The 22,706-nt window shown below is 45.3% G+C and overlaps 2 protein-coding genes across 2 annotated transcripts in view; both read left to right on the plus strand.

Moving 5' to 3' along the window:
- The window catches only part of LOC128343898 (zinc finger protein 721-like), a 61,504-nt gene extending 39,037 nt beyond the window's left edge, over nucleotides 1-22,467 (plus strand). The window contains 2 exon segments of the mRNA XM_053293331.1: nucleotides 10,244-10,250; nucleotides 21,311-22,467. Coding sequence (XP_053149306.1) covers nucleotides 10,244-10,250; nucleotides 21,311-22,163 — 860 coding nt within the window. The 3' untranslated portion in view covers nucleotides 22,164-22,467.
- LOC128347565 (zinc finger protein 560-like) lies at nucleotides 10,909-19,917 on the plus strand. Its single transcript, XM_053302525.1, has 5 exons — nucleotides 10,909-11,118; nucleotides 14,438-14,520; nucleotides 16,063-16,189; nucleotides 18,237-18,344; nucleotides 19,444-19,917. The coding sequence occupies exons 1-5, from the start codon at nucleotides 10,947-10,949 to the stop codon at nucleotides 19,470-19,472; spliced, it is 519 nt and encodes a 172-aa protein (XP_053158500.1). The 5' UTR covers nucleotides 10,909-10,946; the 3' UTR covers nucleotides 19,473-19,917.
- Nucleotides 22,468-22,706: the final 239 nt, after the last annotated feature.

The raw sequence follows: 22,706 nt of genomic DNA on the forward strand, positions 1-22,706 counted from the left end.
TCCTGACTACAATTCCCAGAATTCTCAGCCAAAGAACACTGCAGCTAGGGATTCTGGGAGCTGTTGTCAACTTCTGGGATTCCCTCTTATAGGGAACTCTGGAGGGGGCAACTTCCCCCTGTTGCCCCTCCGCAACACCCATGGCTCTCCTGACTGGGGATGCTTGCCCTCCTTCCCAGAAATAAACCTGAGAGCCCTGCTTCTCTTTGTCGCCAGGGCTGGCTTTCTTATCTGTGCTATAGAGAAAGTCAATTTGATGTGTTTAGAAAACCAAAGAAACTCCATGTTTACTTAGAAAACCTCATTCTAACTTAAAGTAACCCCAGCCCAGCTCAGGGACATCACGGCCTCTCATGATCAACTCTTATCTCTCTCCACTAAATTGTATCTAAGAAACTTGGTTCTCACAAGGTTCTCACTGTTCTTTGCTGACAGTTAAGAAAACAGGATTTAACCAAATAAGGAGTAATCACCAGATGAACAATGAATCATTCGCATGCGTACTAGATACTTAGTCCACCATTTTATTGCCACATATACTGTCTCTAGGGTGTCAGCATCATTCAGATTGTTTGTATAAATGTAAGATGCACGTGTAACCAAACTGTAATCAGTTTGAGAGCGTAAGCCATGATTACCTATTGCTAAACTGCAGTAGCAATAAAAAGCCTCTAAATGATTCCCACTGAGTCTGTTTGACTGGCTAAAAGGCGGACCCAGGGACGAACCGAATTCACATCAAATTGATAGGACAATCTCTTGTAAAGTGGATGCAAGTAGGCAAAAAGCTGCTGATGCCTGTTTCTCAGGGAGGTCCTAACCCTGCATTTCAATGGTACCATTTCAGACATCAGTTGGGGACCCGTGTGAGGGAAGGGTCTACCAGAAAAGAAAATCCCCCAGACTTAGAAAACTAGCAAGGGAGTGGGAGAAGACTAGGTTGAGGTTCTGCTCTGGGCCAGCTGGTTAGCAAAATCAGCACACATGTGCACACAGTTGGGTTAAGTGTAGCCCTCTCCAGACATGATGTTGCTCGGACCTCAGGATGTCAGCCAGTACTCCCAAGTCTTTTGGCTAAGATCAAATGTGGTGTGATCCAGTACAGAATAGACTGGAACAATTGCTTCTCATGATCCGGATACTTATGCTTCTGTTAATGCACTCTCAGACTGCATTGTTTCCAAAAGGTGGGAAAGATTTGTCTGTCTCCTTCAATGGGAAGGTAGGCTAGGATTTTCTCACACATGTGGTCCTGATATTGGCCTGCCCTTGCTAGGGTCCTGTGAGTTCCCACCAGTGCTTTTGGTGGAGGGAGCTCCCAGACCACCCATGGAAGGAGGGCCGGTGGAAAGTGCAAGGTAGGCAAGTGAAAGCGAAGCCTCTGAACAGAGATGCCCAGGCTCAAAAGCCAGTCAGTGAGTGGAGAAAATGAGCCAGGAGACTGCTTGGCAGGAGGCCTCCTTGTTCCCCACTGTTCCAGGCTGGGAAATGGTGTCTCCTGGCCCCTATTTTATAACGAGGGGGAAGGCTTTCTCACTCTTCCAGAGACAGACAGCTCTGGGATCCAATCAAAAGGAGCAGCACATCTCTGATGTAAGGCTGGTCTTACCTCAATCCAGGGTTGAGGTTTTCTCCCAGGAGTGGAGCCAGCTGAGCGGCGGCCTGGGTCCAGCCCCATCCGGCGGCCCCTCTGATGACATCCCGTGTGATGTCATGTGCACAGGGTGTGCCCGGAACGAACCCACCCCCCACCCAGGCTTCTGGGAGCCCCGAGCAAGCGCTTGCCAATTCGTGGGCTGAATTGGGTCATGTGTTTCCACCTTTGTGATCCTCACCCCCGGAAGGTCAGGTAACTTGAGCAAAATGCCGACTTTGTACAATCGCCACAACACTGCTCCAAATCTGAAGTGAGCGACTTTGTACTATCTTAATGCACTAGCTTGCCCTGGAATTAGCACAATGTTAATCTGTGTCCTCTCTCTTCTCTTATTAGTTAAAAACTGAGATGCTTTAAAATGCTACGCCTGAAAGGCTGAATTACCTCCAAGGTCCCTTCCAACACAGTCATCCTGTGCAGATGGTATTGGTTGCCACTTTGGCACTTCTAACAGGGGATGCTGGCTTCAGTTGCACTGACTCCAGGTGTCCATTCCAATGTGGACAGAAAAATCTAGAACTTGGGTTCAGCAGTCTACCACTGACAGCAATCCGGCTCCAGAGCAGTGGTGAAACTGGAACTGAGCACAGCAGAGGATACCATGCCTTATGCATGTTGCCTAAATAAGGGGGACTCCCTTAGGAGACACGCTAACAGCTGCGATTTCCCCACATGCTGGAAATGGAGTGGACATGAAAAGCCCTTAACACAACATGTTAGACCGAACACTTTGTAGCTAGTAGAATATGTATATGCCCTGGTTGTGACCAGTTGAAGCAGTGTTCTCTTTTAATCTTTTAGCAATTGGAAGCTTCAAGTTTAAATTTTAAAATCGGGTCCTTTGCCCCATTGGACAAACACGCCCAAATCCAGGAGCAGGACACTTTCTTCCCAACCAAACAATCTTTATCTTTGAAATAAATACCTAACCCTAACCCTAACACAAAACATATCGAAAAATAATTTCAGGAGTGATTTATCACAATGCCTTTAGATACAGCGTGAGCATTTCTGAAGATTCTCTTCTAGTGGGTTCTCTGATGGGCAGTAAGGTGAGATCTTTTCCCGAAGCATTTCCCACACTCCAAACATGTATATGGTTAATCTTAACTCTTATTCACGTCAGAGACGTGAAGCGCACACACGATGTGCGCGCGCGCAAAGCACTCCTGGGAGGTTTGCAGAGCAGCAGTGGGGAAGGGGCGGCAGGGAGGTGTCCCGCCGCCCCAATTACTCTGAAGATTACGGCGCCAGAGCGGGAAAGCGGCGGGAGGGGTAAGTAAACCCTCCTGCAGCTCTTAAAGGTACCCCCCACCCCTGGACCGAACCACCAAGGTCCGGACCAGTCCGGAGGCCTCTACAATGGCCTCCGGACCGGTCCGGGCCCATCCCTACTGACAGTTGCAGTCTGCTATTCATTTTTTAAGCCAGAAGAAAAAAACACCTTGCCAAATGCTTGTAGTTTGGTCCTCAGTGTGCAGCATCCACACCTTGCAGTAACTACAAACCACCGGGAAGGGAGGGGTCCCTTCAACCCCCTTAAAGCATCTGGCACCCCAGCTGTGCCCTCCACTCTGCCCTCATGATCTGCCCCTTACAGAAGATGCCCCTCTGCTCCAAATGGACGATGATCTAGATTGTGACACTGATGTCATTCTACTGCCTGCCCGGGAGAAAATAATGGAAAAATACTACCTTCGCACATATTTAATATTTTATTTATTTGGCTAATCTGAAATATTTTTTTTAGGTTTTTCACAGTGCTCATTCTGAGCTTGAAATGCCTGAGAGCAGCAAGTCCCAAATATCTTGATCCGTATTCTCCTACCCTGTCCCTTTTTCTAGACAGAATTTCCCTTCTCTGCCCATAGGAAGCTGCCTTTTACTGAGTCAGACCACTGGTCCATTTAGCTCAGCATTGTTAACACTGACTGGCAGCCACTCTCCAGATTTTATGCAAGAGTCTTTTCCAGGTCTGCCTGGAGATGCTGCCAGGGATTGAACCTGAGACCTTCTGCATGCAAAGTTTAGCAGATGCTCCACCACTGAGCTAAGGCCTCCTCCCAATAGCCCCTATCATCTGGGGGCCCAATGAAGGGAACCCTTGATTTAGGAACATAGGAAGCTGCCATATACTGAGTCAGACCACTGGTCTATCTAGCTCAGTATTGTCTTCACAGACTGGCAGCAGCTTCTCCAAGGTTACAGGCAGGAATCTCTCTCAGCTCTATCTTGGAGAAGCCAGGGAGGGAACTGGGAACCTTTTGCTCTTCCCAGAGCGGCTTTATGCCCTAAGGGGAATATCTTGCAGTGCTCACACATCAAGTCTCCCATGCATATGCAACCAGAGCAGACTCTTCTTAGCTAAGGACACAAGTCATGCTTGCTGCCACAAGACCAGCTCTCCTCTCTTTAGGGGCATAAGCAGAACGTGAAGCAGAAAAAGGGCTTCCTCTCAGACTTTGTTTCTAAGATTTGACTTAAGCTCCTAGTCCTCATTCCCAATACAGATAGTTCCATTCATCACTTTCTTCCCTGAACCCTCCCCTCCAGTGTTTCTCCCACGCTACAGGACTCTGAAGAGGAGGAAGCCATTGAGGCCTGATTCAGAGGCATCATGGATCATGAAGGAAGGTGAGCTCTTTGCCTCAGCACTGAAGCACTGAACACCTTAACACCACAAGTTTAAGGGACTAACAATCTGGTTTACTGAAATCCCTGCAAGGAACCTGAATAAAAGTTACTCTACCTTTGAAGGGATGGATGGTCTGGAGCAGGCTTCCCCAAACTGCGGCCCTCCAGATGTTGCTGAACTACAACTCCCAGCATACCCAGCCACAATAAACTGTGGCTAGGGATGCTGGGAGTTGTAGTTCAGCAACATCTAGAGGGCCGCAGTTTGGGGAAGCCTAGTCTGGAGAAACCTCGGATCCAATCCCCCCCCCCCCCCCAGCAGCAAATACATTTTACATTTTAAAAGGTTTATGGTATGTCTTTCCACTCAGGGCTGCTACCAAGCTGTTAAAATAACAAAAATCAACTAAGAAAAAATACTGAAAATATCAAAAATAAATTAACATGCAACAAAAATAAATCAAAATTAGTTTTTTAAAGGCAGAACAAATTCAGCCATAAATAATTCAGCAGGTAGCTGGAATCAGATGCTGGTCTAAACGAATATCTTTCCAGAAGGCCAAGACGAGACCCAGGAGAATCTGCCTTGGGGCTATAAAGCAGCCCTGCTGAACTTCAGCCCGCCCCCCATTATTTATTCATTCATTCATTCATTCATTTATTACATTTGTACACCGCCCCAAACTTTTGTCTCTGGGCAGTTAACAATAATATAAAACAAGTTAAAATATATACAAAAACTTAAAACAATTTAACAATTTAAAATCAATCAAGAATTAAAACCTTAAAATTTTTAAAGAACAGAAAAAGCTTGGGTGAAGAGGTGGGTTTTCAAATGCTTTCAAAAAATTGTCAGAGATGCGGAGGATCGTATCTCAGCAGGGAGCGCATTCCACAGTCTCGGGGCAGCAACTGAAAAAACCCGTCCCTGTGTGGCCACCAGCCGATCTGGCGGCAACTGGAGACGGACCTCTCCGGATGACCTCAGTGGGCGGTGGGGATCATAATGAAGAAGACATTCTCTTAGATACTCAGGGCCTAAGCCATTTAGGGCATTATAAGTTATGACAAGCACTTTGTATTTTGCCCGGAAACCTATTGGCAGCCAGTGTAACTCTATCAACAAAGGAGTGATGTGGTCTCTCCGAGATGACCCAGAGACCAACCTGGCCACCGCGTTCTGTACCAACTGAAGCTTCCGGACTACGTACAAAGGCAGTCCCACATAGAGCGCATTGCAGAAGTCAAGTCTGGAGGTTACTAACAAATGTACCACTGTTTTGAGGTCGTTCATCTCAAGAAACGGATGCAGCTGGCATATCAGCCGAAGCTGATAAAAAGCACCCCTAGCCACCGCCTCATCCTGAGAAACCAGGGAGAGATGTGGATCCAGAAGTACTCCCAGACTGCGAACCTGTTCCTTTTGGGGAAGTCTAACCCCATCTAGAACACGCAGATCAAAATCGTCCCTAGAGTTCTGACCCCTCACAATAAGTACTGTACCTCCATCTTATCTGGATTCAGTTTCAGTTTATTCTCCCTCATCCAGCCCATTACTGCTTCCAGGCAAGCATTTAGGAAAGTTATGCCTTCTCCTGAAGAAGCTGACATGGAGAAGTAGATTTGGGTGTCATCAGCATACTGATAACACCCAGCTCCAAATCCCCTGATGATCTCTCCCAGCAGTTTCATGTAGATGATAAAAGCCTTGGAGAAAGTATGGAGCCTTGAGGGACACCATGCTTAAGCTCAGATTTCGAAGAGCAACAATCTCCAATCGACACCATCTGGAATCTGTCCGAGAGGTAGGAGCGGAACCACTGTAAAACAGTGCCCCCCACCCCCAACACCCTCAGACGTTCCAGAAGGATACTATGGTCGATAGTACCGAAAACCGCCGGGAGATCCAAAAGGACCAACACAGTCACACTTCCTCTGTCAATTCCCAATTGGAGATCATCCATCAGGCCGACCAAGGCGGTCTCCACCCCATAGCCCACCCGAAAACCAGTTTGAAATGGGTCAGGATAATCAGTTTCCTCCAAGACCGCTTGGAGCTGAGAGCCCACCACCTTCTCAATTACCTTGCCCAGCCATGGGAGATTGGAAACAGGCCTATAGTTGCTCAACTCTGAGGGATCTAATGCAGGCTTCTTAAGAAGAGGTCTAATAATTGCCTCCTTAAGACAAGGAGGCATCCTTCACTCCCTCAGAGAAGCATTTATTATTTCTACCAGGCCTCCTACAACAGCCTCCCTGCTAGATAGAACAAGCTATGTTTGACAAGGGTCAAGAGAACAAGTGGTAGGCCTCACTGCTCATGTGCTTGGGATGGGAGCAGCAGGAGGGAAAGCGAGGAGGAAACTCCGTAAAGAACGGAAAAGAATCTCCTCCAGGAAGCACACTGTTGGAAATTCTCTGTGGTGAGAGAATCCTTCTCATTATAGCAGAGTGCACAGAGGCACAACACAGCGGTAGTTTAGTTAAGCATGCATGTGTGCTGAGAGTAAAGTAACTTGGAGCCAATTCATAGTTTCAAATCAATATAAAAGGCATTTATTAAGGAACTCCATTCTAGATAAGAAAGTGAGGAGTTAGGATCTCTAATCTATCTATCTATCTGGATGCAGATGGATTCTGCATCTTCTCTGCACATATGGTGCAGGGAGAGAGGCTTGCCACGTTGCAAGGTAGGTGGGCAGGTAGGAAGAGAGAGAGGAAGGAGGAAGTTGAATCCCTAAGAGTAGCAATCTACATTTCAAAGGGATAGCATCAGAGCAGTGGAGAAGGGATGACCAATGTCTTGACTCTCTAGCCCTCTGACTTACTAGTCTGTCCTCCACTGTCTGAGACAAAGAGACAGCGCAAAGTCCTTTAACTTCCAACACACACGAGCAGCATTTCCCTCCCTGATGGAGAAAGGAGATTGTTCTTTTAGAGGGTCTTGCAGGAAGAGGGTTGTCGCTCAATGGAAGCCACGAGGCTTGGCGCCTCATTGCAGCTGGATTGCTGTGCAAGGGAAGGGAAGCCCTGAAGTGCCGAAAAGGGCTTCTCCTCAGCTCCCTCCACCCAAACAACCCGATCCTCCTCCCCTCTGCTTTTCGCTCCACTGAGTCACCTGCCAAACTTCGCATCTGTCCCTCTCTGCTCCCTACAACTCCTCGCCTGCGAAACCTCTCACAACTTTTCTCTCTTTGGAGAAATCGGAAGATGCATTCTCTGGGCTAGAGCTAGGAAAAGACTCAAGGCACAGCACTCACTCCCGGCTCCCATTTGAATGTCACAACCATCCATATGCGGGGGAGGGGCATCCCTCAGAAGTGAAAGGGGCAGGACTGGATTATCCATTGGGCACAAGAGGCACAGTGCTAGGGTCTACGAAGCTCCCAAGAGCTTACGAAAATGTTGTGTGTGTGTGTGTGTGTGTGTGGTTTCTTCCTCTAGCTTAGAAGCTGCTGTGTATTTTTCTCTTTCCCACCTGTATGAAACATATGCAGACTTGAGATTAGGACAGCAATGAATGCACCACATTACCCGTGAATCTAAGCATTTTATATTGATCTATATGTATTGATCCTAGGGTATATAGTTAATGGAGAACTGAGCTCTTGCTACACCATTTGGATGGTAGCTGAAGAGAGCAAGAGTCCCCTCCATCTTGTATTCCTGAACGTATGTCAGTGGGAAAGAATCTGCTTAGTATGCTTTGGTTCTCATACTTTGTGCCTTGCAGACCTTGTAACTTGCAACATAGTATGTATTCTCTATGCCTTGCTTTGTTCTGGCCTACTGGTCGGGAGAGGTGATGATGCTGGTATCTGAACTGCCTCCTCGAAAGCTGCGTAAGCACTCCTTTATTGTATTGTAAGCCTGTTGGCCTAATATGGAGTTGTACTGCCGGACTACCTGGCTGGCTTGTTGTGAATGATGATGTATTCAGATGTATCAATTGTTGTATAAAAGCTTTGGATGGACAACATCTTGGGGGTCCATCTTGTCTTTGGGAGCTATCCCCTAGACGGCCACTTTGTTATTCTGCAGAATTCAATAAAGTTTCTTTGAACTATAAAGTTTTCTCCTCCTTGGTACGTACAAAATTGGCTTTCGTCTACCAAGTAGATAGTAACCCGTTGGTTAACACCCTGAGACCTTAAAAAGGCCAAGCTGAAGACAGAGATCACCCTGGGGAAAATCTATCCATGTGGTCGCTAAGAGTCAACACAGACTTGACGGCATTCAATCAAGAATCAATCAGTGAACCACGTGTCTGCTTGTCTGCAGAGTCCTTCCTATTTGAAGGATTTCATTTGTGTGTTTGTGTTTAGATTGGAATTGTTTGTGTGAGAGAAAGAGATCACACACACACAGCCTTCCCATCTGTGTGTGTGAGTAAACAAGTGAGATGGTTTTAAACTTTTTAAACACGATTTCCCAAGCAGTACGACAGGAGGCCAACAAGTATAAGCTGAAGCTGAAAGAGTTCAAACTTGTAAGACAAACTCTCCCCTTCCCAATACAACGTCTTATGGAGGAAATAATGATAAAGCCATTCATTATCCAGCCCTGCCAATGCCCATTCTGACACATAAGACATATTATAGGACACATTAGGGAGACCTATACATTGTACACAATGGAAATATTGGTCTATAGATCTTTCTCGGGGTTGGGTGGGGGGTGAGCTACTATTATGAGAGTGCCTAGCAGGGCCTACAAAGTCTGTAATCTGGCCCTGGGGAGGGGCTGCTCTTCCTCCATAACAGAAGGGCAGCAAGCAAGTAAAAGCATGTCGTGAAGCAGACAAAGGGCTTCCCCACCACACTTTGCTTCTTAGTTTTGCCTCTTCCATTAAGCCATTGACTCCTAGTCCTCATCCCCAACAGAAACTAAGCCTAAACACAGATGATTTCATCTATTCACATTTTCCCCTTGGACTCTCCTGCAACATCTCCCCCACTTTTGAAATTTGCATTATGACCTTTCATTGCTTTCTAATGGCTCTGCAGTCACCTTGCCCTCCACCCCCACCCTCAGAAAGCCATCAAGCCGCCTTATTCAGAGGTATCCTGGGCCATTCAGAAAGATTTGCTCTTTTGTCAAATCCCAGATCCTGGCCAGGCATTCCCGGAGGGAAGATTACCCAGACCTTAAGCTCTTAACAATATAAATCAGGATAACCAAAACTCCTGCAAAGAGGCATTTAGGAAAAGAGAAGCCTCTGGTGCAATTTGACCCCTGGAAACAGTGAATTGATTTTATTCTGAGATTTAGATCATGTCTTCCTGTGGTTCTCAAGGTGGCTACCAACACATTAAAATTACAAAAATCACTTAAACATGTCATCCAGAGGTTCTGAAATTTGGGTCCCCAGATGTTGTTGGACTACAACTTCCATCATCTCCAGCCACAATGAATGAAGGCTGGGAATGATGGGAGTTGTAGTCCAACAACACCTGGGCCCCAATTTTGAGAACGCCTGATGTAATCTATATAGGATCTTTTAAAAAGCAGAATTTACAATAAAAATAAATCAACCAACCAAAACTGAACAAAGGTTGAGCAGAGAAGAAGTCCAGTGAACAATCCTGCTGCTAGCCAAAATAAGATGCCAGCCCCCCCACAAACATAGTTTTCCATAAGGGGTGATACTAAACCACTTGTTTGCCAATATGGCCGGGTCACAAGGGAATCCGCCTGGGGATTATAGAGCCTTTTCGTGCCTTGAGATTAGAAAGAATTTCAGCCCCGTCATGTGCTTGCGGAGCAGGAGAGAAAATGAGGAAGCTCCGTTTGGACAAGGAAGTGAAATGAAAGGCTCTCTCCAGAGGACAAAAACAGCGTGCAGCATTTCTCTGGAACCCGCCCCCCGCCGCCCCCGATGGAGAAGGGAGGATCGTGAAATAGAAAGCATTTGACTTGGCGTCACTTTTTTGCTCTGGCTTGCAAGAGAAGCCCTACGGTTCCACCAGGGACTTTCTCCATATCTCTCCACCCAAAGAACAGGATCTCTCCCTCTGCTTTTCTTTCCATTCGTCTCCCAAACATTGCATTATTTTCCACGCTTGCATTTTTATTGCATTTTTCAGGGAGCACGTTGCATTTTTCAGATTCCGGCAGCTCCGTCCTCACCAATCAAATACTCTCCTTTCCAGAAATCAGACGTAGAGGTAAGAAAAGAGGACGGCATACAGTCCCCACTTCCGGTTTCCTCTCGACAGCCACCGCCATATGCGGGGCAGAAGCATCCCGCAAAATTGGAGAGCCGCTTTTCTTCCACAGCAGAAGTGTTACACCTCCCGTCCATTGACTCCTGGAATTCTGGTGAATGGACATCCGAGGTGTACAGCAAAATGTCTTCGTTACTGCTGACTTTACAAGAGTTATGGTTGGGTCTCTCATCATCATGGTGGGATTTTTCTCTCAGTGCTTCTCAATAGTGCGGATTGCTCCTCGTGCCTCGCATATGTTCAAATGGAAGCCGGAAGTGAAGGCTGCGCGTCTGACTGTTTTCCTATCTGTAGCTCAGTGATTTGCATTATTTGATTTCTGGAAAGGAGAGAAGTTTCCTTGTGAGGAGCAACAAGGAGAGAAAGGTGCTAGATTTCGGGGGTGAGTGGGGGGAAACGTAGAGGTGGGGGGGAGCCCCGTTGTTTTGATGGAAAAAGTCCCTATCGGAATCTCTGGACTTCTCTTTGCAATCCAGCTCCAAACTGGCGCTAAGTCTCCGAGTTCCCATTGCACGCGCCTCCTACAACCACGAAGCACCCTCTCCATTCTCCATCAGGAAGAGTGCAAAGAAATACCGCTTGTTGTTGTGTTTCTGGAAAGTGAGTTGCTTAGGCTGGCATCTGATCTTTACTTGCTTGCTTGCTTGCTTAAGCGCGGGCAAGTCGGTATCGACTCTTAGCTACCACATAGGTAGATCCTCTCCAGGATGATTTGTCTCCAACTTGGTCTTTAAGGTCTCTCAGTGTTGCATTTATTTCGAGTCCATCCACCTTGCTGCTGCTGGTCGTCCTCGTCTTCTTTTTCCTTCAACTTTTCCCAGCGTTATGGACTTCTTAAGGGACCTGGGTCTTCGCATAATGTGTCCAAAATATGATAGTTTGAGCCTGGTCATTTATGCCTTGAGTGAAAATTCTGGATTGATTTGTTCCAGGGTGGATTAAAATAAAAATAAAAATCGGATTAAAAAAATTAAATTGGATTTGTTAATTTAAATCCAAATTTAAATTTAATTTTTAAAAATAAAATGCTTTTTGAGGGGAAAAATGTATCTAAAGATAGTTTTCTATTTAAGATACATTATAGTCCAAAGGTTATTCATCATGAAATAAGGATTAGTTTTTAATTATGTAGCATGAGGCTGTATATATGCAATGTTTAATTTTTTTGGTAAATGAATTCCATTAATCCATTCATAATGTCATGCTCTTCCAGAGGTTTCTGTAAGATGATTTAAATCTAGTCTTACTGACTAGTTAGTCCAGCATTTCCCCGCTGCTCCACCTAAGGTGCTCCCTTTGGTGGATAGCTTCTGCCTTTTTAGGATCGAACATCAACAGTAAAGGATCCAGCAGTCAAGAAATACGCCGCAGACTAACACTTGGTATTTAATCGATTTAAATCGATTTGATTTAAATCCAATCCACCCTGATTTGTTCTATGATCCATTTGTTTGTTTTGCTGGCTGTCCGTAGTATCCTCAAAAGTCTTCTCCAACACCAGAGTTCAAAAGTGTCAATACTTTTTCTATCTTGCTTCTTCAAAGTCCAGTTTTCGCATCCATAGAGGGTCACGGGAAAAACCATTGTCCGAACGATTCTAATCTTTGTAGATGTAGACACGTCATGGCATCTAAATATCCTTTCCAAGGCCTTCGTTGCAACCCTACCAAGTGTTAGTCTGCGGCGTATTTCTTGACTGCTGGATCCTTTACTGTTGATGGTCGATCCTAAAAAGGCAGAAGCTATCCACCAAAGGGAGCACCTTAGGTGGAGCAGCGGGGAAATGCTGGACTAACAAACAAGCAGAAGGTTGCTGGTTTGAATCCCCACTGGTATGTTTCCCAGACTATGGGGAAACACCTATATTGGGCAGCAGCGATATAGGAAGATGCTGAAAGGACTCATCTCATATTGTGTGGGAGGAGGCAATGGTAAACCCCTCCTGTATTCTACCAAGAGAAAACCACAGGGCTCTGTGGGCGACAGGAGTCGAAATCGACTTGACGGCACACTATAACTTTATCCACCACTTCAGTGTCTTCATTATGAATTCTGATGCTGTACCCATTGTTAATAATTTAATCTTCTTTATATTTAGTCGTAGAAATCCCACTGGATAATTTGCTGCTCCTTCTGTTCTACCTCGGATCAGTTTATGTGGCTTTATTTTTATTATACATTGTGTTTTTTAATTGATATTTATAGAATGTATTATTTGTTGACTTGTTTTAATGGGTTGTTAGCCACCTTGAAAGCTTGAGCAGAAACACGTGCTCTAAACTCGGCCTGCTCAATTTAGGACCCCCAGCTGTCTGTGGACTGCAACTCCCATAAGGACTACAACTCCCATAATCCCCAGCCACAGTGGCCAATAGCCAGGGATTATGGCTATTGGCCACAAAACATTATCATTATGGCTATTTGATGAAACATTATCATTATCCAGAAGTTTTGTCACAACCAGGTTCAGTTTCCAACACTTTCCCCATTGGTGCTTTCAGCAAGATTAGAAAACTACAACACTCTCCATGTTGTTTTCACCATTCTCCAATTTTTGAAGATAAGTTATCAGCTCCTCTCCAGCTGTTACTTTCCAGCTACAGTCCTATACAAGAATCTACACTGTTGTTAGTACAAATCTACCTTCATGCACTTTTACCTTTGAGGATTTGAGAGACGAGTCTCAACAGAGAAGGACAATTAGCTTGGCAGATGGAGAGTAATACAATACATATTTATATACTTTTAATGTGATACTTGTACACACTTTTGGCATTATATATTGGTGTTATTTGCATATTGTATATATATATTTCAGTTTAAAGAGTCTAAATTAATTAAAAGAAGAACTTTTTGTATGCAAACCAAATGTAGTACTGCATAAAATTAGTTTACATCTTTCATATCACGGTGATAGGACCCCCAGTTGTCTGTGGACTACAACTCCCATAATCCCCAGCCACAGTGGCCAATAGCCAGGGGTTATGGGAGTTGTAGGCCAACATCTGTAGGAGCAGCCCTGCTAAACCCACATAAATGGAATAAAATAAATTCACTGCTGCCGAGGATGAAATTGGACAAGAGGTTTCTCCAGACTTGCCTTCATTATAGTGACTTCATGTCCCTTTGTGCGGAAATCAGTAATCCTAGTTGCCTGTTAGTTCAATTTATATTGTTAGGGGTGCTGTTCCCTCAGGTGGTGTAGGGTCAGGCTCTGGTATTTGGCAAAAGAGTTCAGTTCACCTTCTTTCTTGGTCCAAGATGCCTCTGAATCAGGCCTTGATGATGACTTCCTCCTTCTCAGAGTTCTGCAGAGTGGGGGAGACAATCCAGGGTAGCAAGTGGCAAATGAAATTATCCATGTTTAGGCTTCATCTCCTTTTATGCTGAGGACTAGGAGCTTAAGTCAAAGGCTTCAGGAGAGAGGGAAAACTAAGAAGCAACCATGCTTCAAGTCATATGCCAAGTGCCCAGCCTCTTTGTCACTGCAAAAGAAATGGGAGTCGGAGAAGGCTCATGGCTTGTGATCTTGCATTACCATCTCAGTGAAATTCTCGGCTTGCTGAGAGAATCGTGGCAGAATTTGACCTGAGGCAAAAAAATACAGCAGGAACAAAAAATACAGCAGGAAAAGTGCATCTTTGGCGGACCAGGAAAAGGTTTGCAGAAGCAAATTTTGCAGAGAGATTTTGAGAAGGGATGATGTGGCTTGATGGGCAGAGAAAGGAAAGTCTGTGAAAAAGAGGGGACAGTGTGGGACAAAATGAATTGAGATACGTTGGACTTTCTGCTCTCGGGCATTTCTGGATCAGAACCTGCATCTATGAAGGATGTAAGAGTTTCAGATTAGCCAAAGAAGTGAAGTATTACATGGGTGTGAAGGATAAATACCTTTCCATTACTTTTCTCTCCCTGACAGGTAGCAGAATGACGTCGGTGTCACATTCTAGATCATCTTCAGCTTGGAGTGGAGAGGAATCTTCTGCAATGCAGCCCGCTCAGGTAGGAGATGGATCATGAGGGCAGAGTGCAAGGCACACCTGGGGTGCCTCCTCCTTTCAGGAGCTTGGAGGGACCCTTCTCTGTGGCTTGTGGTGCTGCAAGTTATAGGTACTGCCCACTGAGAACCAAACTACAGATTTGGCAAGGTGTTTTAGCTTCTGGCTAAATGAATAAATAGCAGATCCGTAATTGCAACTGTCAATTTACTGTCAAGGAAGGGGAAAAAACACCGAGGAAGCAATCATTTAAACCAACTATTAAGTCTGCCAGAGAGAACTGGCAGAGAGAATGGCCAGTCTGATAGCTCAGATCCAGGAATCTATGACAACTTGTTACAACTCTGATCAATTAATGCAGGAGTGGCCAATTTCTATATCCAGAGCAGCCTTTGGTTTACAGGGATAGCGATGGGTGTGACAGCTCCAACGGAGCTCCAAAAAGCAAGCAAATTAAATGGCTCATGATAATCATGCCATGGTGACATGAGATCTGATATCCAGTCTGAGATATTGTACTGGCTTACAAAATCATAACCACAGAAACACAAATTAGCTAGCTCCTCCATGCTCTGGTCCACTACCTGCATAGGCTGGTGGCAACATTAAAAACTGGGGCATTTGGTAATATGTGCCGCTGAGTTTAGGGTGAGTGCTGACCCTCTTTTCCTAATGGTGTGGATTATAGTTGTCTGCCAAGGTGATAGCAATCACCCCATGCTCAGAGGCACATGTTGCCAAATTCTTCTTAAACATTGCTGAAACACTCCTCCCCAGCTTTCAGAGCAGTTTTCATAACTGGTAGAAATTCAAAACATGTTTATTTCAACAATCCTGTGAAAGAGGTCTCTGCAGAAGACAGTCTGTCCATTAGTTTGCAAAACCTCCCATTGTAAGTATAGAGGTGGGGGAAAGACCTAACCGTGGCTTTGGAGTTTCATGCTGTAAACCGACCAGAGATGGAAGTTTGGGGCGGTGTACAAATATAATAAACAAACAATAAATGTCTGGTTTTCAACTTCTGCGCCTTGTAACTTGGCCATTTTTTCACAGATTCATTAAGAACTGATAGACTTGTTCAGCAGGTGATTCTGAGCTTTAAAATCCCTGTTATAGCAAAACTCTGCAAAGGAAATGCTTTGAGCAACCACCGAAGGTTGAGGGGGGGTTCAGGCGACATCACTTGACTGAATGCTGTCTTGCCTCTCCATCCATAATACACAAGCACTCCTGTGCCTGTGTAATCCTTGACAGCCAAGAGTTTTCACTGAAGGGATTGAAAGCAGCATATCATAAAATTCAGGAGGAATTTTTACTTATTTTATTTTCTGAATTATTAGTCATGACTAGTATTATTAACAAATTGTTGTCATTTTACTCATTTTTAATTAAAGAAGAACTAAAACCAGGATGCCAATACATGTTTAGGAGCCATTATCAAATCTCTTTTCAGCTAGAACATTTCCCAAAAAACTTTCCTGTGTGCGTTTCTGTGCAGGCTGGAGGAAGAGTTATTTCTGGAAAGTGAATATTTCCCTTTTTTCAGGCTCCAGGCTCCTTTAGGGAGGTGGCTGTGTATTTCACCTGGGAGGAATGGGCCCTCCTGGATCCAGGCTCAAGAGCTCTGTACAGGGACGTCATGCTGGAGAATTATGGGATGGTGGCCTCTCTGGGTAAGGACTCCTCTTTCTTTGTGGACAGATGTGGAATGCCTCTACTGGTTGCTTATGATTGCCCTGTAAGGTTTCCACTTGGAAATGGGTGTCAGAGAGATGTTTGCCTGGATCAGCCTCCTGGGCTTCCTGGTGACAGACCTGAGCTTGACTGATGCTATTTTGAAAAGTACAAATTCTCTTTGGGGAGACACCCAGCTTGCAAAGCAAGTAACACTAACTGATGTGCATGTCACACCTTGCTGTTCTTCTACCCCTATTCTCCTTCTTCCTGCCCCCTTATGAATTGGGCTTTCTAGGACCAGACCTTGCTGGGAAGGGATCTTTTGAGATGTATCAGTCTGTCTCTCCATAACTCGGATTCTCCATTAAACCATGAATAGGCAGGTTTGTCTGGAGGAAGTTTGTGTATCCAGCTCTTGAATATATCGGATATCATGTCTGGAGTCTGTTTTGCTTGCTTGGATGAGAGCTCTTTTGCGATATAGGAAGGTGCTGAAAGGCATCATCTCATACTATGCGGGAGATGGCAATGGTAAACCCCTCCTGTATTCTACCAAAGATGACGACATGGATCTGTGGTTGCAAGAAGTCAGCACCGACTTGACAGCACAACTTTTTTAAACGTATTTCTGGGGAGTTAAAAGTCCTCATTGTCCTTCTTCCCTTTTAGGACAGGGGATGCCTTTTAGGACAGGGGATGGATGTAGGACCTTTATTTACTCTAAGTCCTTTAGCACTGCACGGCCCAACAACAAGGTAGCCCCAGGAAAATGGACACAGACACCAGCTGGTTTTAGTCAATCAATGATTCATGTTTATTATAGTCAGTTAAACAGCAAGCTAGCTCCTAATTCACACACACACACACACACACACACACACACACACACACACACACTCACCAGCCCCACTCCAAAGATGATCAGGCTTTGAAAGGGGTGTTGGAAGAAGCGTGGAGGCCTCACTCTGGGTGGTGGTGCTTCTCAGGGGTCTTCTGGTTTCCTGCCTGACTTATAAAGGGATGTTTCCACTCCGGTTGGTACATCTGCAGTCCACTTCCATTTCCGTGATCACAAGACGTACTCATCCTTTTTGTTCTATTCCCAGTTCTTTCTCCTTTACAATGTCTTTGGCAATTCTCCCTGGTTTTCACCGATTCTTCAGGCCTTTGGTGTCTTTCCAAACATTGCTTGTGTTCGAGAGGGGGTGGGGTGGGGCACACTTGATGTTGCTCACTCATGCATTCTCCCATACATACTGTTACCTAAGTTTCTTAATTTGTCAAGATCACATGGCTCATAGGGTTACAGAAATGAGCTATTACAAATTAGTATATTGTTTTATAAGCTTGTGATTCAGCCAAGTATTTCATTGTTACAAATTAATATATTGTTTCTTATTTCTGGATGTTTATAAACTTGCAAGTTAGCCAAGTACTTTATGCATCACTACTATCACAAAGCTAGCATAATTCTACATGGAGACATAGGCTGCTTTGGCATGTCCGTAAATCAGTGGCAGAGTCCTTTCTTTGCATCCCCAGTATTTCCAGTTAAACAGTTTGGCAGCAGGGCTGAGAAATATCTCCTTCTGGCTTGGGAGAGATACTGTCAGACTAGACAGTATGGGGCTAATTGGACCAGTGGTCTGATTCATTAAGGAATCATTAAGCTGTTACGGAAATTGGGGCACTAGACTCGCGTAGAGTGTACCCAAGACTGCACCCACAACCCACCCCCAGCATGTTTCATTAGGAGGATCTCTCTGAGAGTCACTAGGGCACCCCAGCCTGATTTTTCAGTGATTTTCACTATTTCATCAGGAGGATCTCTCTGTGAGTGCTGAGTGTTAATCTCTGCAGACGGCAGACACAGTAACCGTGGAGAACAGGTGGTGGGGGGCTCATGGTGACTCTCTACACAAGTACAATGTCCACAGATTTTATTACGACGGAACAGGGCTAGTAGCAAGCAGCTTCATGTGTTCACATCCCTCAGCATTTTGAAGTCCAACGTGATGGGCCTGTTTGTTTCTTCCAAAATAGGTTTTCCAGTTCCGAAACCTGTCCTCATCGCCTGGCTGGAAGGAGGAGGAGAGGATCCATCTGGGTGGGGCTCCAAAGGAGTAGAGAGACCGGCACGTAGCTGCGTAGGTGTGTGCGGTGTTTCCATTTCGGCGTGGGAATGGAGGGGGTGGTGGATTTTATTTTGTTTCATTATATGTTTAAACAGAACCTGTTCAGTTTAACGTATGTTTCTCCCCCCTCTGAGCTGCCGTTCTTCATAAGAAGTTGCATGAGATGTAAAGGCACCTCTTTTGGGGAGCGGGGATGAGCTTATTGCTGGAGCTTCTGCTTTATATCCAGAAGGTCTGATCTCAACCTCCTGGCATCTCTAGGTACAGCTGGGAAAGAGCCCCTGCCTGGAACCCTGAAGCGCCCCTGCCAGTCTGTGTAGACCAGGCCTGCTCAACTTAGGCCCTCCAGCTGTTTTGGGACTACAGCTCCCATAATCCCCAACCACAGTGGCCAATAGCCAGGGATTATGGGAGCTGTAGGCCAACAACTGCAGGAGGGCCAAAGTTGAGCAGCCCTGGTGTAGACAATGCTGAGTTCGATCGACCAAGGGTCTGACTCAGTATAAGGCAGCTTGCTTCCGATGTTCCACTCTACTCTGGTGAAGTGAACTGCCAGTCCCTGAAACCCTGTAAAACTGTCAAAACTGTAAAAGAGCTGGTCTTGTGGTAGGAAGCATGACTTGTCCCCTTAGCTAAGCAGGGTCTGCCCTGGTTGCATATGAAAGGGAGACTTGATGTGTGAGCACTGTAAGATATTCCCCTCAGGGGATGGAGCCACTCTGGGAAGAGCAGAAGGTTTCAAGTTCCCTCCCTGGCTTCTCCAAGATAGGGCTGAGAGAGATTCCTGCCTGCAACCTTGGAAAAGCCGCTGCCAGTCTGACTGACTGGCGACCCCAGGTCCTGACCAATCAGTTCACCAGGTGGGTGGGACTTGAGTGCTGCTGGGAAGGAGAGTGCAGAGCGACAGTGACCAGCATGGAGGTTGCTCCCACATGTGACTGCAGATTCTTGAAAGAGAGGATTGCAGGAGGCTTGATCTTGCCAGGATTTTGGTGAGTGTCAAGGGGTATGAAGCCGAGGCTTTGTGGCTTCGGAAGCTAGCATAGGGGAAAGTGTTTCTTATTGTTGCTTATTTATTTATTATTTTACATTTTATATCCTGCTCTTCCTCCAAGGAGCCCAGAGCGGTGTACTACATACTTAAGTTTCTCCTCACACCAACCCTGTGAAGTAGGTTAGGCTGTGAAAGAAGTGACTGGCCCAGAGTCACCCAGCAAGTATCATGGCTGAATGGGGATTTGAACTCGGGTCTCCCTGGTCCTAGTCCAGCACTCTAACCACTACACCACGCTGTTTAGTAGGACTTTGTGACAGCTGTTGTTTTACTTTCTGTGTGTGACTGCAATTCCTAAATATCTGTTCCTGGAACTTAGATTTCAATATGTGCCGCCTATAGGGGATCTGGGCATCTTAAATATTCTTGTAACTAAGCTAAGTGTTTTTAAGTGCATCCAAAAAGCTGTAAACTAATCCCCACTAGTTGGTAGCAACTTAATAAAAAGTTTTCCTCTGTTTTCACAAACCCTCACAGAGGGCTTGCTTAACTCACAGTAGAGGGGGAGAAAAGGGTTGGGGCTAGGAGCCTCTAGTGCAGGGTTTCTCAACGTGTGGGTCCCCAGATGTTATTGGACTTCAACTCCCATAATCCCCAGTCCCAGTAGCCTTTGGTTGGGAATTATGGGAGTTGAAGTCCAATTACATCTGGGGACCCACACTTTGAGAATCCCTGCTCTAGTGCAAAGCGCCTTCAAGAGCTCAGCAGGCTGTCATTAGCTCCACGTGCAAGCATACACACGGGGGGGTCACTTGTCTTTATACTTGCCTGTTAGCAAGGGGAAGCAAAGTGGAACGGGGTTTTTCAGTCACTCAAGACCCGCTAGGAAAACCTTTTAAAAAGTGACTTGGTGGCAGCAGTTAAACTACCAGAATCCTTTTTCTTTTGGGCTTTGAAAGTTAAAGATTAAACCGCTAGCCAGCTTCAAGGCTCAGAAGATTGACTCAGTGCTAGAGCCTCCCTCGTGAGCTGACTGACTAAAACTGGCCAAGACTGGTTCGAGTCATTCTGTTTTAGGAGGTTTTTTAGAAATATCCACAGCTCAATAGTATAGGTTTTATTTGTAGGTTGTTTTGTGTGTTCGACGTTCCCAATTCATTCCCTGGCAGCATTTTCAGGTAGGGCCGGAAAAGAAGAACCCTTGTCTGAAACACTGTTAGTCCGCTATGTGGACCAAGGGTCTGACTCAGTATGGCAGCTTCCTGGGTTCATCCAGAGCATCCACAGAGACCCGCTTTGCATACAGAAAGTCCTAGGTTCAGTGCCTGGCAGGATCTCTTGATCACTTCAACCCCTGCTGCTACAGATAATCTGAATCATGATTAGACTTGCTAGAAGGCATCCTCCTTAATCGCTCTCTGCCTTGCTCCAGTATCAATCGCCCTGTCTCCCATTCCTGCTTGACTCCACAATGGCAAGGCATCACATTCAGAAGAATACAGGGAGTGTTGGGGTTGGGGTGGGGACTGTGGTGGGGGCGAGGGAGGGAACCACTTAATTTTAAGTTTTAATTTTGTTTGGCTTACGGCCGTAAATAAAATGATTGGTTGATTGATTGATTGATCACTTAATTTGAAAGAGGCGTTTTCACATACTTGGAGTGTATTTCCCTATCACCAGCCATCAATACGTATATTAAAATATATTCAGTTGTATATCTATAGCTCTCTATGGTATTAAAAATAAAATTGGGCTTCTGCCCTTTTCCCAGCAGGTGATCAGCACAACGAGATTGAGGGGGAGCCACATGGCTTGTTGCATCAAAGAACTCTCACAGGAGAGAAACCATATAAATGTATGGAGTGTGGAAAGAGGTTCAGGCTGAGTGGGCTCCTTACTGTACATCAAGTAGTGCATAGAGGAAGAAAAACGCATACAGGGGAGGAAGCATTTAGATGCCTGAACTGTGGAAAGAACTTCAGTCGCAGAACACATCTTATTGAACATCAGAGAATTCACACAGGAGAGAACCCATATACATGCTTGGAGTGTGGAAAGAGCTTCAGTCGGAATAGTACACTTACTTTACATCAAAGAATTCACACAGGAGAGAAACCATATACATGTTTGGAGTGTGGAAAGGGCTTTGGACGGAGCGATAAACTAGCTAGACATAAAATAACTCACACTAGGGGAAACCGATATACATGCTTGGAGTGTGGAAAGAGTTTCAGTCGGAATAGTACACTTACTTTACATCAAAGAATTCACACAGGAGAGAAACCATATACATGCTTGGAGTGTGGAAAGGGCTTCAGTTGGAATAGTACACTTGCTTCACATCAAAGAATTCACACAGGAGAGAAACCATATACATGCTTGGAGTGTGGAAAGGGCTTCAGTTTGAATAGTACACTTACTTTACATCAAAGAATTCACACAGGAGAGAAACCATATACATGCTTGGAGTGTGGAAAGAGCTTCAGACGGAGCGATAAACTAGCTAGACATAAAATAACTCACACTAGGGGAAACCCATATACATGCTTAGAGTGTGGAAAAAACTTCAGTAGCAGAAAAAAACTTATTGTACATCAGAGAATTCACGCAGGAGAGAAACCATACAAATGCTTGGAGTGTGGAAAGAGCTTCAGTCGGAACTCATACCTTAAGAAACATCAAAGAACTCACACAGGAGAGAAACCATATACATGCTTGGAGTGTGGAAAGAGCTTCAGTCGGAGCGATATACTAGCGGGACATAAAATGACTCACACTACGGGGAGACCATATACGCTCAACTTTGGTCCCCCTGGAGATGTTGGCCTACAACTTCCATAATCCCTGGCTATTGGCCACTCTGGCTGGGGATCAGTATTCCCTCTAATTTTGTTCATCAGTAAGTGGAATGAGCTTTGTTTGGGGTGACATTATCAAGGTAGTGTGCGCACATGTGCATCATTATGTACCACTATAGATACAACACACACACACACCAAAAATATGGAAGGAAAGAAGTGTACTTGACAATTCTGTTTATCTGTCTTCTGTTTTAAGAGCAGTTGTATTTGCCATTGGTGGTTAAAAGTGGCCTTTTAAATTAATAATATAAAAATAAAACTTGTCTAAGTTTTGGTTGTTTAAATTTGAGTTCATCGTTGCTTTCTTACTCTCAGGGCCATCCTTAGGGCAGGGCGACCAGGGCAATGGCCCCTAGCCCCACACTGGGACAGGCCCCACATTGGAGCAGCCTGCCCTGCAGAAATTTTCCTTTCTTCCCCTGCCCGGCTGACCTGAAGTGCTGCAGAAGCCTTGTGCAGGCTTGACTGCTGTTGAAAGGCTCCCTGCAGGCTGCTACAGCTCCCTGACTGCCCGGACTCTCAG

Source organism: Hemicordylus capensis, chromosome 2 (assembly GCF_027244095.1).
Source record: "Hemicordylus capensis ecotype Gifberg chromosome 2, rHemCap1.1.pri, whole genome shotgun sequence".
Classification (NCBI taxonomy): domain Eukaryota; kingdom Metazoa; phylum Chordata; class Lepidosauria; order Squamata; family Cordylidae; genus Hemicordylus; species Hemicordylus capensis.